This window comes from Zalophus californianus, chromosome 1 (genome assembly GCF_009762305.2).
Source record: "Zalophus californianus isolate mZalCal1 chromosome 1, mZalCal1.pri.v2, whole genome shotgun sequence".
Taxonomy (NCBI): Eukaryota; Metazoa; Chordata; class Mammalia; order Carnivora; family Otariidae; genus Zalophus; species Zalophus californianus.
In genome coordinates, this window is record NC_045595.1 from 161,055,418 (window position 1) to 161,077,112 (window position 21,695).

General features: G+C 39.3%; 1 protein-coding gene across 1 annotated transcript in view; it reads left to right on the forward strand.

The window, feature by feature from the left end:
- DPPA2 (developmental pluripotency associated 2) overlaps nucleotides 1-1,961 on the forward strand; it is a 29,137-nt gene extending 27,176 nt beyond the window's left edge. The window contains exon 7 of the mRNA XM_027587084.2: nucleotides 1,842-1,961. Within this exon, the coding sequence (XP_027442885.2) occupies nucleotides 1,842-1,947 (106 nt within the window). The 3' untranslated portion in view covers nucleotides 1,948-1,961. The remainder of the gene's footprint in view (nucleotides 1-1,841) is intronic.
- Nucleotides 1,962-21,695: the final 19,734 nt, after the last annotated feature.

The window sequence follows — 21,695 nt, forward strand, 5'->3', positions numbered from 1 at the left end:
AGGGATTACATGTACCGAGGAAGAGTTTACCATTTGGAAAGGAATAATTAAATTGGTCTAAACAGTGGAAACAGCCCATACAAATACATGGACATGAAAAAATATGACGTATCTAGAAATTGCAAACAGGTCAGTATGTTTGAGGCTTATACTGACTAATAAGTGGGAAAGGGAGGAGCAGACCACTGCAAGTTTTTTTTTTCCCCCCAGGTTTTATTTCTATATAAAAGGTCTCATTATCATCTTAATTTCTTAGTCACTTTTGGGACATGGGCTCCTTTGAGAATATGATAACTGTATACTCACCGTCCAGGGGAATACACATTGAACATACACAGAAGCCCTGCTTTAGATTTTACATAGACCACACTCCTAATGTTTTGAGTACAAAATTCAACTTTTGACAGTGGAATTGGGTAGAGGTGATATGAAATGAGAGTGGAGGAAAACTAAGGCTTTTTTAAGGAAGTGGATTGAAATCTTGGAATTGGAAGGTAAGAGATTGCTATAATAATTCTGGAAAGATAATCTATGAGCTTGGCAAAGAATTTAAAGAGGAATGGAACAAATTTAAGAGATGTAGGAGTACAAGGAATAGTTGTTATCTTATTAGATGGAAAGGCAGCAGTCTGGTTCAGTGGCCAGGAATGTGATACATGGGACATGCCGGCCAGGAGTCTAGAGTTCTGGGAGAAGTGTAGGCTAGACAGAAACACATTTGGGAGTCTTTACCATATAAATTGTGCATAGGCGTAGGTAGAGGAAAGAACCCAAAAGAGAATCAGCATATCAATGGCAGGTGAGTAATGGGGACTGAAAAAGTACAGGTAGAAGCTGAAAGATTAGTGGAGAAAGAAAGCAGTGGGCAGAGAGTTTCAGAAGGAGATGGTAGGCGGTGAGGTGGCCATGTAAGACTATGGCTAATGCAGTGCTGTTGGGAATGTCAGTTTAGGACACCATTAGTGGTGGCCTTTTTGAGGATACGTTGAAAGGGGCAGTAGAAACAAAATAGGGTAGGGGCGCCTGGGTGGCTCAGTCGTTAAGTGTCTGCCTTCGGCTCAGGTCATGGTCCCAGGGTCCTGGGATCGAGCCCCGCATCTGGCTCCCTGCTCGGTGGGAAGCCTGCTTCTCCCTCTCCCACTCCCCCTGCTTGTGTTCCTGCTCTCACTCTCTCTCTCTCTCTCTCTCTCTCTCTGTCAAATAAATAAAAATTAAAAAAAAAACCCAAAAACAAAATAGGGTAGTTTTAAGTTGGTGTAGAACATATGAAGAACTAGAACAGGACATATTAGTGGGGAATGAGATAGTAGTTGAGGCAATAATATTAAGAGAGCTTTTTGCTTCCATCCTTCTTTTCTCCCTTCTTTGCTTTCTTTATTCTTTACTTTTCTTTTTAATTATAAATGGGAAAACCATGATCGAGTATGAAGAGAGAAGGGGATGTGGGAAGAAGCTGAAGTAAGAAAAGGGAAAGTGTAAATATAAAGGAGTGCAACTGGGGTGCCTGGCTGGCTCAGTCAGTAGAGTGTGCTACTCTTGATCTCGGGGGTCATGAGTTTGAGCCCCAAGTGGGGTGTAGAGATTACTTATAAATAAATAATGTTAAAAATAAGTAAAGAAAGTATATAGTATTGTAGTATATAGAATATGAGCCCTGATATTAAGTGGACAATCCTGTTCCTTTCTTTACCACATAAAATCTTTTTACCCACCATTCTTAGGGATGGGGCAAACTACTAAGGAACTCCAGAAGTGGATTCCTTATTTATTGCGGTGGGTATGGAATGGTCTATCTTACTCTAAGATTCTTTTTCAAAATTCTTTTCTAAATTTCTTTATAGAAATAAGAAGATGATGAAAAGATTAATTGCACTGGGGAAGGAAAAGCGACCTCGTTTGAACAGACCAACATTCCCTTTGGATGGGCCGTATCTTAATAAGGAATAAATGGTGGCGAGCCCACAGCTACCATTGACTTGCATCCCAGCGATTGATTGCTGCGCTCTGTCCTAGCCAGCCTCATTGTTGCTTGATACCTTGAGTACAGATGTGAATGTCTGGGTTTTGTACTGGACATTTGCCAAGAAATGACTACTACTCCTGCTTCAAGTATTTGGTTCTATAGATTATAATTTAGTTCTGCTTTAATTAATAGATTTTTTTAAGTTTTAGGTTTTCAGAGAAATTGAGCAGAAAGTACTACTGAGTTCTGAAATACTGCTCCAGCCCCTTCCCCTACTGTCAACAGCCTTCAGAGTGGTACAGTTGTTGAACCTACTTTGACTTATCATTACCACCCAAAGCCGATAGTTTACAACAGGATTCACTTGTATAGTCTGTGGGCCTTGACAAGTATATAATGGCCACCTACATCCACCATTATGTGTCATCAAAATAGCTTCCCTGCTCTAAAATTTTCATGTTTCTTCTATTCAACACTCTCTTCCCTCCAACTCCCGACCGCTCTGCAGCTTTTGCCTTTTCAAGAATGTCATACATTTGGAATCATACGGTAGCCTTTTCAAATTGACTAATTTCACAACAATATGAATTTAAGATTCTGCCTTTTCATGGCTTAATATCCCACTTCTTAGCGCTAAATAGCCCATTGCCTGCATGTTATTCAGTTTGTTTATTCATTCACATCCAACTTTTAGCAGTTACGAATAAAGCTGCTATAAACATTTGTGTGCAGGTTGTTTAGGCATACGTTTTCAGCTTAGTTAGGTAAATACCAAGGAGCATGATTGCTGCATCATGGGGTTAAAGTATGTTTAGTTTTATAAGAAACTGCCAAACTGGCTCCCAAAGTGGCTGGTACCATTTTGCGTTCCCACCAGCAGTGATTGAGGGTTCTTGTTCTCCACATCCTTACCAGCATTTGGTGGTGTCAGTGCTTTGGATCTTGGCCATCCTAATGGGTGTGTAGAAGTATCTCATTTTAATTTGCAATTCCCCAATGACCTGAAATATGCAGTATCATTTCATATGATTATTTGTCATCTGTATATCTTTGGTGAGGTATCTATTCAGGTTTTTTGCCCATTTTTTCATCCGGTTCACTTTCTTATTGTTGGGTTCTTTTATATTTTGAGTGATAGTCTTTTACTGGGTAAGTCTTGAAGATATTTTTCCTAGTCTGTCTTGTCTTATTCTCTTGTTAAATTTTTGTATTTAGATCATTGATGTTGATACAAATGGCCTAAGGTCTGTATTTGTTTTCATTGCCCTTTTTTATGTGTTGTAAGTTGGTTTTTTTTTTTTTGATGATTTTATTTATTTACCTGAGAGAGAATGAGAGAGAGAGCATGAGAGAGGGGAGGGTCAGAGGGAGAAGCAGACTCCCCGCCAAGCAGGGAGCTGAATGTGGGACTTGATCCCAGGACTCCAGGATCATGACTCGAGCCGAAGGCAGTGCTTAACCAACTGAGCCACCCAGGTGCTCATGTTATATAAGTTTTTAATGATCAATAAGCTCTTAAGGCTATATTGCTACTATTGCAATCCTTTTAAAAATTGAAGTATAATTGACAAAATACTGTATTAGTTTCAGGTGTACAACATAATGATTTGACATTTACATACATTTCAAAATGCTCACTAGGATAAGTGTAGTTACCATTTGTCACCATACAAAGTTACTTTAATATTACTGATTATATTCCCTATGCTGTACTTGTTATTCCCAAGTTTTTTTTTATAACTTATTTATGACATTTTTTTTATAACTGAAAGTTTGTATTTCTTAATCCCCCCAAATCCTTTTATTTTGCCTATCTTCCCACCCCCTCCCCTCTGGCAACCAACAGTTTTTTCTTTGAGTCTGTTTATTTTGTTTTCTTTTTTCTTTTTTTTTGGATTCTATATATAAGTGAAATTATATGGTATTTGTCCTTCTCTGACTTATTTCACTTAGCATAATACCTTCTAGGTCCATACATCTTGCAAATGGCAAGGTATTTTTTATGCCTGAGTAATATTCCATTGTATATATACACACACACAACATATTTATCCATTCACTTGTCAATGGACACTTGGGCTGCTTCCATGTCTTGGTGGTTGTACAATGAACATAAGGGTGCATATACCTTTTTGAATTACTGTTTCCATTTTCTTTGGGTAAGTACCCAGAAGTGGAATTGCTGGATCATATGGTAGTTCTATTTTTAGTTATTTGTGGAACCTTCCTGTGATTTTCCATACCAGCTGCAACAATTTACATTCCTAGGAACGGTACACACCTGTTAGAGTCGCCAGAATTCAAAGCACTATATAATCCAGTATACCCTCAACAAAATACAAGCTGAATTCAATAGCATATTAAAAGGATTATATACTACTAACAAGTGGGATTTATCTCTGCAATATAAGGGTGGTTCGACTTAAGAAAATCAATGTAATATGCCTATTAATAAAATGAAGAAAAATACCTCAATGAAAAGGGCATTTATCAAAAGTCAAAACCCCTTTATGATGAAAACATTTTAAGCAAGCAAGGAATAGAAGGGAGCTTCCTCAACATAATAGGGGCCATATAGGAAAAGCCCACAACTAATATACTCCATGGTAAAAGGCTGAAAGTTTTTCTTCTAAAGTTATGAACAAGATGAAAATGCCTGTTTTCACCACTTCGATTCAATATAGTACTGGAATTTCTAGCCAGAGAAATTAGACAAGAGAAAAAAAGTCATCTACATTGGAAAGGCAGAAGTAAAACTACGCACAGATGACATTATATATAGAAAAGTCACCCCTCAAAAAATTGTTAAAGCAAATTAACAAATACACATTTTCAGAATATAAAAATCATCACCAAATACAGTTGTATTTTTTTTAAAGATTTTATTTCTATTATATATAGAGAGCAGGAGCAGAGGGAGAGGAAGAGAGAATTCCAAGCAGACTCTGCGCAGAGCACAGAGCCCCAGGTGGGGCTAAATCCCAGGACCCTGAGATCAGGACCTGAGCTGAAATCGAGCCAGATGCCTAACCGACTCAGCCACCCAGGTGCCCCAATATCAGTTGTATTCTTATATGCTAGCAGTGATGATCTGAAAAGGATATCAAAATAATTCAATTTACAATAGCATCAAAAATAGTATAAACTAAGGGATAAACTTGAGGTACAGGACGTGTACCCTGAAGACTACAAAACATTGCTGGAACTACTTTTCCTTCTTAGTTCATTAGTGTGGTAAAATACACTGACCTTTTTCAAATATAAGAACACACTTTTACTTTTTATATTGCTAGCTTATAATGATGCATTTTATTATTACATTTTATAGATTTGAAAAATTTTGTTCCAAAGAAAAGTTGAAAGAATAGAATTCACTATTTGTTAATATTTTTGCCACATTTGATGAAACTTTTTCCATTTGTTTTTGACTGATTACCCTGCCAGATAAAGTAAGCAGACACATTCTTCGCCTCTCAGTACTTCAGCCTGTACCTTCTAAAAATAACATTCTTTTACATAATCACAGTATCATTATCAAATCTAAGAAACAGTCATTGCATAACATACAATATCTAGTTCATACTCAAATATGCTTAATTGTCCCAAAAGTACTTTGTGTACTTTTCTTTCAAAACTCCAGGATTCAATAGAGTTTCAGACATTCTATTTGATTGTAATACCTTTCTATTTCCTTTTAATCAAGAAAGATCTTTTTAATGATACTAACTTTTTGAAGAGAAAGGGTCAGTTTTCTTGTACAATATACCACATTCTGGATTGTTTCCTCATGGTGTTCCTTAACTAATTCTCTGCATTTCCTATAAACTCAAAATTAAAGCCAGAGGTTTAATTAGATTCAGATAAAAAAATTTTGGCAGGAATACTTTATGCATAAGATTGAGGACTTCATACTGCATTGCATGAGAAGGTACATAATTCAGATTATCTCATATTAAAAATGTTATCACCTTATTAAAGTGGTGACCTCTAGATTTCTCTAAGGTCTACCAGCAGTTTTCACTTTGGAATATGTAACTGTTTTGTAGGGTGATACCTTGACACAATGTGACTATCTTGCCCCTTGGCAACTTCACCCAATGAATTTTAGCATCCAGTTGTCATCGCTGGCCCTTTCCCTGCCTCTCTGCTGACCTGGGTTCTTAAGTTAAGCCAAGAAAGAATTTAGAGCCAACCCCTCAAGTAATTAAGAAATTAATAGCTGTTAAAGGGAAAGTGCACTCTCAAGATGCGAGAGTGGGCTGGCCCAGAGGTGGCAACTGCACCAAGGTTGGGGGTGCCTTTTCTTTTTATGTTTGCATAGGTTATGGATCATAAGTAGAGCAGTCTCTGACTGAGGTTGCTTCCAATCATCTAAGGGACTCCTCCTACCGGGTTTTGGGGGGAGGGGGAGTTTTTTGGCCCAATATAGTCCATGTTGGAACTGGCTTCCCCCTCAGGGGGTGTTGAAACCACAAGGTAAATGTATTAAATAAACCTGTAGGTTACTGTAGGGCAACAGTTATAGGGAAGGGCACATGCATGCTCCCTGGTGCTTTTTCTAGCTGTTTGTATACTAGGGGATGGTTGGCAGTTTCTTTATTTTTTTTTTTTTAAGATTTTATTTATTTGAGAGAGAGAATGAGATAGAGAGCATGAGAGGGGGGAGGGTCAGAGGGAGGAGCAGACTCCCCGCCGAGCAGGGAGCCCGATGTGGGTCTCATCCCGGGACTCCAGGATCATGACCTGAGCCGAAGGCAGTCGCTTAACCAACTGAGCCACCCAGGCGCCCGGCAGTTTCTTTATTTTTATCTTTTAATGGTGGGAAGGTCCCCTTCCTTGCTCGTATCTAGCTAACTGCCTATTCTATCACAATGGTCATTCATATCTGAATCAATGATTACCTTGATGGTTGTAAATCTTTTCGACCTTTATTCATTTCTTTTTAACTGGCATTCTATTATAAAGAAAACTCCCCCTCTCTTTTTGAGTACCATTTAAATTATTTTTTAATTTTAAAAATTGTTTTTAAATTTAACTTTTAGTTTTGTGGTATGACCAGTTAATATATAATATATATTTTTTTAACTTTCTTTCTGTATTTATTTTTTGTAACCTCTGCCCCACAATGTGGGACTGGACTTCAGGACTCAAGATCAAGAGTCCCATGTTCTTCTGACTGGGCCAGCTAGGTGCCCCGCAATTAATTATGATGTGTTAAGATACTCTTGGATTCAATTAGTTTATCTTTTGCTTTACATGAGTGATTTTTCACATACTGACTTAACTGGTTTTATAGATTATACTGGCTTCATTAACAGTTTGGAAATGTTCTTTCTTTTCTATTTTATGGAACAAGTTGTGTAATAAAGGAATTATTTAGTACTTGAAAGTTTGGTATTCACATGCAAAAACATCTAGGTAAGGATTTTTATTGAGGACAGAGTATGTGATTATCATTTCAATTTCTTTAATCATTACTGGCTTATTCAAGTTTTCTATATTTTTATGCTACTTGTTTCATCTTATATATTTTTTCTAGAACTTTGTTTCTTCCAAGTTTTCAAGGTTATCACCATATATTTTGTTGTTGTTCACTGTGTCAGTAGTTAACTTCTCTTTCAGATTCTATACTTATTTGATGTCTCCCATTTTCTTATTCAGTCTTGTTAGAGATTTATTCTTCTTATTAATCTTTCCAAAGAACAGTGTCTAGGTAGGATTCTTCAGGAGGCAGACTGAGACAGAGTGCAGGACACAGAATGTTGGGGAGCACTTTTAGGATCGACACCCATGGAAGGGAAAGGGAGAAAGCAGGACCGGGGAGAGAGAAATCAGACTGTGATACAAACTAGAATCAAAGCCTTGGCCAACTTCTGGGGAAAGTTCTGGAGCGAAAATATCAGAGTTGGCTTGCTGTGGATCAACTGTTTATGCACTACACCCTAGCCAAGTTAGTCACTGGTTGTGGGCTGCTCAGGGAAAGCCATGACCTTCTGCTAGTGAGAGGCTCTCCCAGGGACTGACAGTTGGAAGCTGTCTCCACAACACTCCTTCACTGAAGGGGAACCTGGACAACTCTTGTCCAATTTCACTGCAGTTGATATCTGATTTTGATCAATCTCTGCCTTGCTGTTTTTTGTGGGGTTTTTCTTCTACCTTGCTGGTTTGTTTTCCACTTCTTAATTTCTGTTATTATTTTAGTATTTTTTTTCCTTCCTCCATGGTTCTTCGAATTTATTCATTTGTTTTCCTAGCTAGAATTGTAATTTTCCTTGAGTTAAATTATTGGCTCATTTATATTCAATCCTTTTGTTCTGATCAATATTTTTAAAGCTAGAAGTTTCCTCACAAGAACTGCTTCTCTAAATCTGGGAAGTTCTCAATCATTATTTCTTCAAAACATTCCCTCCCTGTATTCTTATCTCCTCCTCCAGGGCTCTTATTAAATATTTTTAACTTTCTTCCTTCATAGCTTTTAATTTCCCTTTCATAACTTTGTCTTCGGTTTCTGTCTGGAAGACCAGGACTGGTAAGCATTTGTCAGATGGAAAGAGTCCTGAGCAAGGAGTTCCTGGATTCTTCTCTTTCTTCTGATACATAGCCGTGTAAATGCCCAGAATAAATTTGTGCTACCATAAAAGGCACTCGCTCCTCCTCAGCAAGCCAGTGGGATTCCTAACCACCTCCAGGATCACCCAAAGGCAGAGAAAAGGTAGCACTTGCCATAGTTACTTCCCACTCAGCTGGGTCTCCAGACTGCTTTGCTCTTCTTTTTCATTAACATTTATATCCAATCAGCCAAGAGAACAAATGGCTTCTAGCGTTTATGCTCTTTCCAAATGCTTCTATTTCAGAGCTGTGTTTTGAAACTTAGCTGTCTGCAATTTCTCATACTTGTAGCTCTGGGTGGGGGAGGGGAGGAGGGCAGAGAAGGGAGATGTTATGGTCCCAAGTAAGCACTTAATCTTACCCTTTACACTTTTATTGCTTGCGTTTAGAACTCTACAAGCTTGAGAATATGAGTGTTTATGACCTGCCATATATTTTGTAGAATTAAACTTAAGAAGCTCCTCTGAACTCAGGCTATTGATGGTTAATGGCACAGTTGTCCAATAGTCAGTCTATTTTAGAGAGAGCCCAAACAGAAAGATCAAATGTCACAGCCTTCCCAGTAGAGTATATTTGGACCCTCAGGACAAAATAGACTTAGGGCAAAATGCTAGGTGGTCTATCTTCCAAAACTGTCACAAATGAATTGTCTTCTAGTGTAAACATTTCTTGCCTGAAGACCAGAACAGAATTAAAAACAAAAAAACAAAAACACGATATTGTCAGTCTTTGAAATAACTAGGAAGGAGTCTAACTCAACCCAGAGAACACCAACTCTGGCTATATGTTATTTATTGTTTACTATTTCAGTTTATCATTCTTTCTTCATTAAAAAGTTCTATTTTTTTTCTTTTTTTCCTTATTGTTGTGAACCAAAACCTCTTGACCTCAAAATCAATGCATGTAGCTAGAAGCTCCTTTTTTTTTTAAGATTTTATTTATTTGACAGAGAGGGAACCCAAGCAGGGGGAGTGGGAGAGGGAGAAGCAGGCTCCCGACGATGAAGGAATAGAAGAGGAGGTCATTTTAATGAATCTTTGTGATTTACAACACGGGATCATAGTGATTAGGATTCCATAGTGAAGATGGTTGCCTGAGTGAGACAACCCCATCTAAAGACATCTTTTTTAAGGACTGAAAAGCCACTAACATAAAGTTGCTGCAATCAGACTTTTATTTGTTCATTCATTGTATCTTAATGATCCTTAGAAACACTCATGCTGATATTGTGGTTGGGGGCACAGAAAAATGAAAGACAAGATTGCAGATGGGAGAGATAAGGGAGAGGTGCCTGACTCAAGTAAGGAGGGGACAGAGCGAATGGGTCTGCCCAAGCTTAATCCTGGAGACCAGGGTAAAGAGAATAAGGGTGGCTTATGTGTACTGTTAGTGACCTCTGTGCCAGAGGTTGAGTTAGGAGCTGGGTGGACCCTCGTGAAAAAAATAGACATGGCCCCTGCCCCTAGATAGGTCAGTATAGTAGAGAAGACATATTATACAATGTACAAATGGAGATCCAACTTTTTTTTTTTTAAGATTTTATTTATTTGACAGAGAGAGCCAGAGAGCACAGAGGGAATGGCAGAGGGAGAGGGAGAAGCAGACTCCCTGCTGAGCAGGGAGCCTGACGCAGGGCTCAATCCCAGGACCCTGGGATCATGACCTGAGCCGAAGGCAGATGCTCAACCATCTGAGCCACCCAGGCGCCCCTGGAGATCCAACTTTTATGAAGAAAGAGAACAGGAGCCAAGAAGAGTCAGTACTAAAGGGGATCTTCTATCATTTTGTAGTTAGGGAAAGACTTTTTAACAAGTCACATTTGGACTCAAAGAAGGAAAAGGAGCCATTCAGAAAACTGAGGCTTAGGATGACTAATAATTTGCCTAAAAAACAGAACCAATACTTTTAAAATCCAGAATTCAAATTAAGTTGGCCTAATGCCAAAGCCATAATTGATATTTAATGATTCAATGTTTCCTCAAAAAGTAAACTTCTCGGGCGCCTGGGTGGCTCAGATGGTTAAGCGTCTGCCTTCGGCTCAGGTCATGATCCCAGGGTCCTGGGATCGAGTCCCACATCGGGCTCCTTGTTAAGCAGGGAGTCTGCTTCTCCCTCTCCCTCTGCCTTTCCCCCTGCTTCTTCTCTCTCTGTCTCTCCCGCAAATGAATAAATAAAAATCTTTAAAAAAAAAAAAAAAAAAAAAGTAAACTTCTCAAGGCTCCTCAGAGGCTGTATTTTTATTACCCTATCTTAAATCTGGCACATAGTAGGTACTTAATGAATTATTATAAATGCATTTGAAATACTGAGATTTTCATAGGTAGAAGCATAGAACATTATTACATTATTTTAGTTCAAAATTCGTAAGTTGCTGAAAAGGTATATCGTCTCTCCCTGTCCTTCCTTCTTAAGTTTTTTTGTTTCTCTCTCCAAAATATGAAATGTGCATTCAGGAAACTTATCATTTATAATCTTTCATTCTTACAAAAATGCCACAATAAATAATTTCATGTATATGTTATTTTGTACCATCATGAGTCTTTTTTTTTTTTTTAAGATTTTATTTATTTCTTTGACAGAGAGAGACACAGCGAGAGAGGGAGCACAAGCAGGGGGAGTGGGAGAGGGAGATGCAGGCTTCCCGCTGAGCAGGGAGCCCGATGCGGGGCTTGATCCCAGGACCCTGGGATCATGACCTGAGCCAAAGGCAGATGCTTAACAAGTGAGCCACCCAGGTGCCCCGTGAGTCTATTTTTATGATAAATTTCTAGAAGTGGAATTGCTAAGTAAAAGTATGGATATTAGTAATTGAAAATTTATTGCCAAATTGTCCTCCATGGAGATCAGCCCAGTGTATACTTCTCATTCCACAATATATAAGAAGGCTTGCTTTTTTACTCCTTCACCAGTGAGTATAAAATCAAATTTTAAGCATTGTCAGTCTGATAACTGAAAATGGCATATCTGTAGAGGATTGTTTTGTGTAAAGCTAAATTTTTTATTAGTTTCAGATTTATGGAAAAATTGTGAAAATAAACAGTGTTTCTATATACCCCAGACCAATTCCCCTTACTAGTAACATTTTACATTACTATGGTACATTTATTATAATTAATGAACCAATATTGATACATTATTATTAACTAAATTCCATACTTTATTCAGATTTATCCTTAGTTTTTACTAACGTCCTTTTTCTCTTCCTAGATCCCATTCACAATAGCATCTTGCATTTAGTTGTCAATTCTCAGACTTCTCTTGGCCATGGTAGCTTCTCAGACTTTCCTTATTTTTGATAACCTTGACAGTTTTGAAGAGTACTAGTCAAGTATTTTGTAGAATGTCCCTCTATTCAGATTGGTCTGATACTTTTTTCATGAATAGATTGGGGTTATGAGTTTTGGGGAAGAAGACCACAGAGGTAAATTGGCATTCTCATCATATCATATCAAGAGTACATACTGTCCAGGGATGCCTGGATGGCTAACTTGGTTAAGCATCAGACTCTTGATTTCTGCTCAGATCATGGTCTCAAGGTCATGAGATTGAGCCCTGAGTCAGGCTCCACGGTCAGCCCGGAATCTCCTAGAGATTCTCTCTTTCTCTCCCCCTCCCCTACCCCTGTGTGCATATGCTCTCACTCTCTCTAAAAATAAATAAATAAATAAATAAATCTTTAAAAAAAATAAAAAAGGGTACATACTATCCCAGCACCTGGCTGGCTCAGTCAGTGGAGCATGTGACTCTTGATCTCAGGCTTGTGAGTTTGAACCCCACATTAGGTGGATAGGTTACTTAAAAATAAAATCTTAAAAAAATAAGACTATACTATCAACATGATAATCCCTGTTGATGTTGACCTTGATTGCCTGACTGAACTAGTGTTTGTAAGTTTTCTCCACCATTAGATTACTTTTCCCCTGCCTCCTTTCCAAACTTTACTCTTTGGAAGGAAGTCACTATATGTGGCCATCTTTTCAAACAGGTTTTTTTTTTTTTTTTTTTAATAGAGAGAGAGAGAGAGAGAGAGAGAGAGCATGACTGGGGGTAGGAGTGGAGGGAGAGGGAGGAGCAGACTCCCCTCTGAATAGGGAGCCCAACTCGGGACTTGATCCTGGGATTCCGGGATCATGACCTGAGCTGGAGGCAGATGCTTAACTGACTGAGCCATCAAGGCAACATGCCTTTTTGTTTTTATGTAGTTGAATTTATCAGTCTTTTTCTTAGTGATTTCTGGATTTTGTATCATACTTAGAAAACATTTCCTCATTCCTAGATTTTATATGTACACAAACAAATATACAAATATTTGTGATTTATTCTGATTATGTTTAGATAAAGGTTCATTTTATGTATTTCCTTATTTTTGAGGTTAATTTTAAATATTTAAGTCTTTGACCCACTTGGAATGTTTTCTGATGTAAGGTGGGAGCTATGAACTCAACTTTTTAAATGTCATTCCTTTATTATTTTTTTTTTTTTATGTATTTCACCACTGGGTGGGGGGAGGTCAGTTTTATATACAATTTTGCACTCCTGCTTTTTGCAGTTGATATTTATACTTGCTACTGTTTATTATGTTGGACTGAACTATTTTTTTAAATTCTAAGGTGGCTTCCCAATTGTACCAATACAGTTTTAAATTATCCACATTTTGCACTCTAAATTTAAATGCTACCTCTATCTTTCTTATTCTTTTTTTTTTTCTTTAAGATTTCCTTTTTGTAAGTAATCTCCATGCCCAATGTGGGGCTCAAACTCTCAACCCTGAGATCAAGAGTCACATGCTCCACCAACTGAGCCAGCCAGGTGTCCCAAAATGCTAACTTTATCATATCCTAAATGCACCTATGTATTTTGGTCTATATTTGGGCTTTCAATTCTGTTCTATGGATTTGTATGGATATCCGTAGGTTAGCTTTTATTATTACTATTTTTTATTTTTATTTTTTTTAAAGATTTTAGATAGAGAGCACGAGAGGGAAGAGGGTCAGAGGGAGAAGCAGACTCCCTGCTGAGCAGGAAGCCTGATGTGGGACTCGATCCCGGGACTCCAGGATCATGACCTGAGCTGAAGGCAGTCGCTTAACCAACTGAGCCACCCAGGCGCCCTATTATTACTATTTTTTAAAAGATTTTATTTATTGAGAGAGAGAAAGAGAGAGAATGCACGGGCAGGGGGAGGGGCAGAGGGAGGGGAAGAGGGAGAGAGAAGCTCCAGCAGACTCACTGCTGAGTGCAGAGCCTGATGCAGGGCCATGCCCCAGAATCAAAACCAAGAGTCAGATGTTCAACCAACTGAGCCACCCCGGCACCCACCCTGCATTTATTACTATTATTATTGAAGTTGTAGTTACTGTAGATTAACATTCTCCAAATGTAGATTTGTAATAAATTTTAATATTATAGGGAAGGAAAAAATTCTACCTTCCTGAGTTCTTGGCTGAGGCCCATATAATAAAAGACAAATACAAGAGAGAAAAAAAGCAACTTTACTACATGTATACCTCATGTATATGTGGGAGATACCCAGGGAAAAATGAGCAACTTGAAGAAGCAGCTTAGAATTCAGGTTTAAATGTCACCTTAATAGGGAAAGGTGAGGGGAGATGTTGGCTTCTTAGGGGAGAGTAAATGATTTTCAGGAAAGATGAATGGGCCCTTAAAGAACAGATGGGCAGTGTGATAGTTTGTGACAAAGTTTATCTGGGTGTGGCATTGACATCTGGTTTCCTCTCCAGTGATGTGTCAGTCCTCCCTGGTTGATGAAGCTCCCTGGGGAGGAGGTTTATGACAACTAAGTTTCTTTTTTGTCTTTAGGCAAATAAGGGGAGTTCATAGAAAGCTTCTTCCTCAATTTGTTGTTCTTCAACAACAATGAAGAAACTATAGGGGCACCTGGGTGGCTCAATCAGTTAAGCATCTGCCTTTAGCTCAGGTCATGATCCCGGGGTCCTGGGATTGAACCTCACATCGGGCTCTCTGCTCAGCGGGGAGCTTGCTTCTCCCTCTCCCTCTGCTTTTCCCCCTGCTTGTGATCTTTTTCTCTCTCTTTCTGTCAAATAAATAAATAAAATCTTAAAAAAAAAAAGAAAAAGCTAAAAACAATATGTCAAAGCAGCATATTTGGGGATAGCATATACTGCTACCTTTTTTGAAAAATTTTTTTGCCCATCTATCACTTATTTTATTTTTACATATGAACTTTAAAACTATTTGGCTCCCAGAAGAAAAAAATCTCTAGTGCTTGTATTGGAACAACATCAAATTTATAGATAATTCAAAAGAGATTTGACATTTTTAGGTCTTAGAGTTTTCCTTCCAAGAATATGTTATACCTTTCCATTTTGTAAAATTGTCATTTATGACTTAAGGACTATTCTATAAATTTGGTCATACAAATTGTTCACGTTTTTATTTATTTATTTATTTAAAGATTTTGTTTATTTATTTGACACAGAGAGAGCGAGAGAGGGAACACAAGCAGGGGGAGTGGGAGAGGGAGAAGCAGGCTGCCCGCTGAGTAGGGAGCCTGATGTGAGGCTCGATCCCAGGACTCTGGGATCATGACCTGAGCCGTATTTTATCTATTTTTAAAGATTTTATTCATTCATTCATTTAGAGAGTGTGAATGGGGGAAGGGCAGAGAGAGGGGGGAAGAACCAGAGCATGGAACTTGTTGCAGGGCTGAATCTCACTACCCTGAGATCATTACCTGAGCTGAAATCAAGAGTCAGAGGCTTAACCACCTGAGCCACACAGGTGCTCCACAAATTCGTCACTTTTTAAATGAAGTTTCTTTTTCTGTATTTTATAGATACATATATTACATATGTAAACATATATGCATACATGTACATAACTTGTTTTTTTTCTTCCATTATATCTTATGATTGGTTATTTTATCATGTTTTTGAGCAAAATCTATTTGAAAATAATGGTTAATAGATTTGTAATAAAATATTTAAAAAATTTTTCTTGGAAAATGTGTAGCAACTAAAGGAAAATCAGAAAAATAATACATCAATTAATATATTGATTAGAATACATGGGGTAAGATAATAAATCAAAATAAATGACATGTGGATTTATAAAGAATGGGGTGATGAGTATAAACATCAAGTTTATTATAACATGTGGTGATTTCTGTTTTTTTAGATTTTATTTATTTATTTGACAGAGACACAGCGAGAGAGGGAACACAAGCAGGGGGAGTGGGAGAGGGAGAAGCAGGCTCTCCCTGAGCTGGAGGCAGACGCTTAACGACTGAGCCACCCAGGCGCCCCCGATTTCTCTTTTTCTCAACAATAGTTTTGTCACTTTTTAGGTATACTACTATAGCCACAATCTGCACTTGCCCTTAGAATTGAATGGTTGTAGTCTTTTTATTTTTTTTAAGATTTTGTTTATTTGTCAGAGAGAGAGAGCACAAGCAGGGGGAGTGGCAGGCAGAGGGAGAAGCAGGCGTGGGACTTGATGCAGGACCCTGAGATCCATGACCTGAGCCGAAGGCAGATGCTTAACCGACTGAGCCACCTGGGCATTCCTGGAGGTGGTCTTTGATATAAACGTGATTTGTTTTAGAGAACGCTAATAAAATGGTTTTAGATATTCACTGATAGAAATTCATGGGTGTGGTGGAGAATTTGTATTATTATTTTTGCTGAGCTCATCTTATTCAATTAAAAAAGTTGTGTGGAAAACAAAGCGAGCCCTCTTATCTTTTCCCTTCAATAGGGGTCTACCCTAATCCAATACCTAAGTACCCAAAGCCAGAGACCTCCTCTCAAAAGCCAAATCTGGTTTGAGATTATCTGTGCCCACCCACCCCTTGTTCCTCTTTCAATGTTTTTCCATTGCTCTTACCCAAGGGGGACCCCCTTCTCTGCAGGATTTTCTTCTGTATCTCCTGTATCTTCCACATCTCACACCCTTTCTTGCTCTCTAGCCTTCAGCTAAACTGATTTTCTTTTCATTCTTTCACAGTTACCAGCCTTTTCCTTACCTCCAATGGCTGAATACTCTTAATAAACTTTTGCACCTGGGTGGCTCAGTCGGTTAAGCATCTGCCTTCGGCTCAGGTCACGATCCCAGGGTCATGGGATCAAGCCCCATATCAGGCTCCCTGATCAGTCTCTCCAACTGCCTCTCCCCTGCTTGTGCTCGCTCTCTCTCAAATAAATAAATAAAATCTTAAAAAAAAAAAAAACTTTGGCCTGGTTAAAAGCTGCTTAGAATTCAAGTCTTCAATCAAACTTTACTTTCTCAGAGAAAGGGCCATAGCCCACCACTTTTCTTTTTTTTTTTTAAAGATTTTATTTATTTATTTGACAGAGAGAGTGAAAGGGCACAAGCAGGGGGAGCAGCAGAGGGAGAGGAAGAAGCAGGCCCCCTTCCGAGCAGGGAGCCTGATGCGGGACTCGATCCCAGGACCCTGGGATCATGACCTGAGCCGATGGCAGATGCCCAACCATCTGAGCCACCCAGGCGCCCCCACCACTTTTCTTAATCTATCCTTCATGTTGTGGTACCTCCTCCAAGAGGGTCAATAGGGTTAAGACAGATTGCTTAGTTAAGCAAAAGCATTAACTAATATTAATCAGTTAAAGGGGCGCCTGGGTGGCTCAGTTGTTAAGCGTCTGCCTTCAGCTCAGGTCATGATCCCAGGGTCCTGGGATCGAGCCCCGCGTCAGGCTCCCTGCTCAGCAGGAAGTCTGCTTCTCCCTCTCCCACTCCCCCTGCTTGTGTTCCCTCTGTCAAATAAATAAAATACTAAAAAAAAAAATCAGTTAAGTGGCTTCTTAGTTTAGGCACAAAGTGAGTCACCAGCACGGTCAGGACTTTAGCCATGCTCAATGTTAGTGAGATATTCTTCCAGGAAAAGGTTGTACACTTAACTCAGTACTCTACTAGGATCTAGAATACCAAGGTTACCAAGTGCACTAGTTTCTTTTTTGCTTCTGTAATGAATTGGTACAAATATGGCAGCTTAAAACAAATTATCTTACAGTTCGAGAGTTTAAAAGTCCTAAAATCAAGGTGTCTGAAGGAACTGCATTCCTTCTTGAGGCTCTAAGGGACTGTCTGTCCCCTTGTCTTGTCAGGCTTCTAGATACTGTCTTGCATTCCATGGCTTGCGGCCCTTCCTTGTCACTTCAACCTCTGCCACCATTATCAGACCTTTTCTGACCCTCCCCCTTTACTCCTATAAGGGCCCCATGAATACACTGGGCCCATTACGACAATGCAGGATAATTTTTTTCATATTAAAGTCCTCAACTGAATCACATATGTACAGTCCCTTTTGCCAGATAAGGTGACATATTCACAGATTCCAGGAAATAGGACATGGGGCATCATTGGGAGGCTATTATTCTATGTATTAGCCAAGATAAAATCTTTTTTTTTTTTTTTTTGAGAGAGAGAGAAAGAGAGGGAAAGAGGAAGCACAAGTGGTGGGAGGGGCAGAAGGAGAGACAGAACCTTAAGCAAGCTCCACGCCCATCGTGGATTGCAGGACCCTGAGATCATGACCTGAGCTGAAACCAAGAGCTGGATGCTTAACTGATTAAGCCACCCAGACGCCCCAAAATTCTTGTTTTCAAGCAGCTCCGTCTTTAAAATATAAACATATGATATGTAAATATAAAATATGGGGGCACCTGGGTGGGTCAGTCTGTTAAGCATCTGCCTGCGGCTTGGGTGGCATCAAGCCCCTTGTTGGGCTGCATGCTCAGTGGAGAGCCTGCTTCCCTCTGCCCCTCACCTTACTCATGCTCTCTTGCTCTCTCTGTCTCAAAGAAATAAAAACTTTTAAAAAATGTAAAATATGTATATATAAATATATATGTAAACATAAAATAGGATAGCTGCAGGTGCTATGAGTATCCACAGAGGGTATCTACCTGTACTTCAGATACCAGAGTAAGGAAGGAAATCTTGCAGAGGGAAGGTCCTGGAACCAAGTAGCGTTTTGGATGGAAAGAGAAATGGTGGGCGCCTGGGTGGCTCAGATGGTTAAGCGTCTGCCTTCGGCTCAGGTCATGATCCCAGGGTCCTGGGATCGAGTCCCGGATTGGGCTCCCTGCTCAGCAGGAAGCCTGCTTCTCCCTCTGCTTCTCTCTCATGAATAAATAAATAAAATCTTTAAAAAAAAAAAAGAAGTGGAGAGTATTTTGATAAAGGGAACAGTGCACATAAAGCATGAAAGTGAGAAAAATGTGACTCATTTTACCAACTCTAAAGACTGGACCCGATATATAATGGTAGTGGAGGAGCTAAGAAAATCATCAGTTTGTCCTGTGAGCCAATTTTTAAATCATTTCTGGGACCTAAACCTCTTTTGATCTTGTGATGGAATTCATACACCCTCTTGCCAGAAAAAGGTGAATACACACTTTTGCATAAAATTGCAGCTCCTAAAGAACTTCTAAGCAGCCCTGCTTATGATGCTCAGCTACACGTGCTGAAGGGTTGGGTGATCACAAGGGAGTTGAACTGATTTGACTTGCATTATAGAGAAAACTAGAAGATAAAAGAAAATCAATGAGGAGGAATCGAGTATTGAGGAATTAGTCAGGAATCCAAGTGAGGAATAATTTAGGGCCTAAGCTGAAGAAGTGGTAGAGGGGATAAAAATGTGACAAATTCCACAGGGGGTGGGGGGGCAGATGGGTGATGGGTATTCAGGAGGGCACTTGTGATGAGCACTGGGTGTTGTATATAAGTGATGAATCACTAAATTTGACACCCAAAACTAATATTACACTATGTTAACTAACTGGAATTTATTTTTTATTTTTTTTAACTAACTAGAATTTAAATAAAAACTTAAAATTACATGGGGTGCCTGGGTGGCTCAGTCGTTAAGCATCTGCTTTTGGTTCAGGTCATGATCCCAGGGTCCTGGGATCGAGCCCTGCATCAGGCTCCCTGCTCAGCAGGAAGCCTGCTTCTCCCTCTCCCACTCCCCCTGCTTGTATTCCCTCTCTCGCTGTGTCTGTCAAATAAATAAATAAAATCTTTAAAAAAGAAAAAACAAAAACAACTTGAAATTACCAAAAAAAGAAAAAAATGTGACAAACTCAAGAGTACTTTGGAAGGTAGAATCACTGGACTTTTGGACTATTGGTAGTCTGAGGGCTGAGATGGCCTCATTCTAGGTTTCCTGTCTTCAGTCGTTGGTGTTACCATTTATGAGATAGGAAATAGAGGCAGAAAATCAGATTTAGTGAAAGGCACTGAGCTCAAGTTCAGATCTATTTGTGGTCATTTGGTCTAGAACTCAGGAGAGAAGCTTCTGTTGGAGAACCTTCTGGGAAACACTGGCAAGTATTGGTAGCTGACACCTGTGGATGAGGTTGCTTAGAAAATGCGGAGAGATTTGGTCTTAAGGAAAAAGTCCTAAAGATTCCTGCAATTTAGTACAGCAGAACAGTGGAGACTGAAAACGGTCAGTTAGGGATCAGACAAGAACTTGACATTGTGATCAATTTGAGAAGGGGTTTTAGTTTATTCGGGCTGCTATAAGAAAATACCATAGACTGGGTGGCTCACAAACAAACAGAAAATTATTCCTCACAGTTCTGGAGGCTGGAAGTCCAGATCAGGATGTCAGCATCGTCAGGTTCTGCTGTGAACTCTCTTGCAGGTAAGAGACCACTGACTCTCCCTTGTATTTTTCACATGGTGGAAAGAGAGTGATCTAGTTCTCTGGCCTCTAATAAATGGCACTAATCCCATTTATGAAGACTCCACCCTCATGACCTAATTACCTCCTAAAGGCCCCACTTCCAAATATCTCACCCTGGGGGTTAGTTTCAACATAAGAATTTTAGGGGAACACAAATATTCAGTCTGAGAATTGATGAATATATAGGAAAGGACATCAATAGAGTGGGGTAGCATGAGAGGCCAAAGTGAAGAAAAAGAGGAATTTCTTCTTGTTTTCCATTCACCTCTTCACCCACCACTCTCAGTTGTTGCTGCAGCTGCTCAAGGCTCTCAGGTTTGTGTTCTTTATTTAACTGGCTGCTTTCAAGAAAGAGGCCTGCGTAAAGTGGTCTGACTCTACTCTTGCTCAGCAAACTTAACGTCATTTACTTCATAGGCCTCTGAGGTTAATGAAAAGCCCACGGTCAATAAAGATGAGCAAGAAAGGGAATTGGTATAAACAGCCAAGAGCATTCCCTCGTGTAGAACCTTTGACTACATAAACTCTAGGTCTGTTGACCACAATTGGGCCCCCATCACAGCTGTGTCTTGTCTTCACATGCTCATATAAACTAAAAGAAAAACTTCTAAAATAGCTCTCAGATTTATTTAACTATTTTCTAAATGAATCTTAATGCATATTGTAGACTTTATCTATTAGCTTTGGCTGCTTAATAAACCACCCTAAAAACATAACAATGGAAAATGATCCCTGGGGAGTTCTTTTGGCCTGGGCTGTTTAGCCTGAGCTGGGTGGTCCAGGATGCTTTACTCATATGCTGGAGAGGACACGCTAGTTGGTCAGGAGGACCCTTGTTCATGAATTTGGAGGTTGGCTCCATGTGAGCTGGACAATGGCAACATAAGTCTCAACATTTAGCAGTCTTGGCCAAGTTCCATCCCATGGTGGCCGAAGGGTTCCCTGCAGCAAAGGGAAGGCAAGTCTCAACGTACAAACACCTCGCAACTATCTGTGTAAGTCACATTTTCCATCATCCAACTGGCCAAAGCTAGTCACACAGCCAAGCACAAAGTTAGAGAGGGAGAGGATTAACCAAGGGAGGGATGTAGAGAGATGTGAACAAATTAGGGCCATTTCTTTGTTTCCACGGGCTACACTTTAGACATTTTTTTTTTTTTTGAGAGAGATTTCACTTCTGTGCATTTCTGCAGTTCTTCACTTGTATAATTAAAACAAGACTCTTTAAATCTAGAGAAATGAAGTTTAGTGCTATTGTAGTCCAAAATCAAAGGTTATTTTAGCAGGACCCTAATCTGACAGTGAGAATAGCTGGAACAAATGTGATTCATTTATCTTTATTTTATTTTTTAATAGAGAATTCACTCACACAGTTCAAAATTCAGGCACCAAAGAGTGAAAAGCCTCTGTTCTCTGTCCACCAGATCTTCT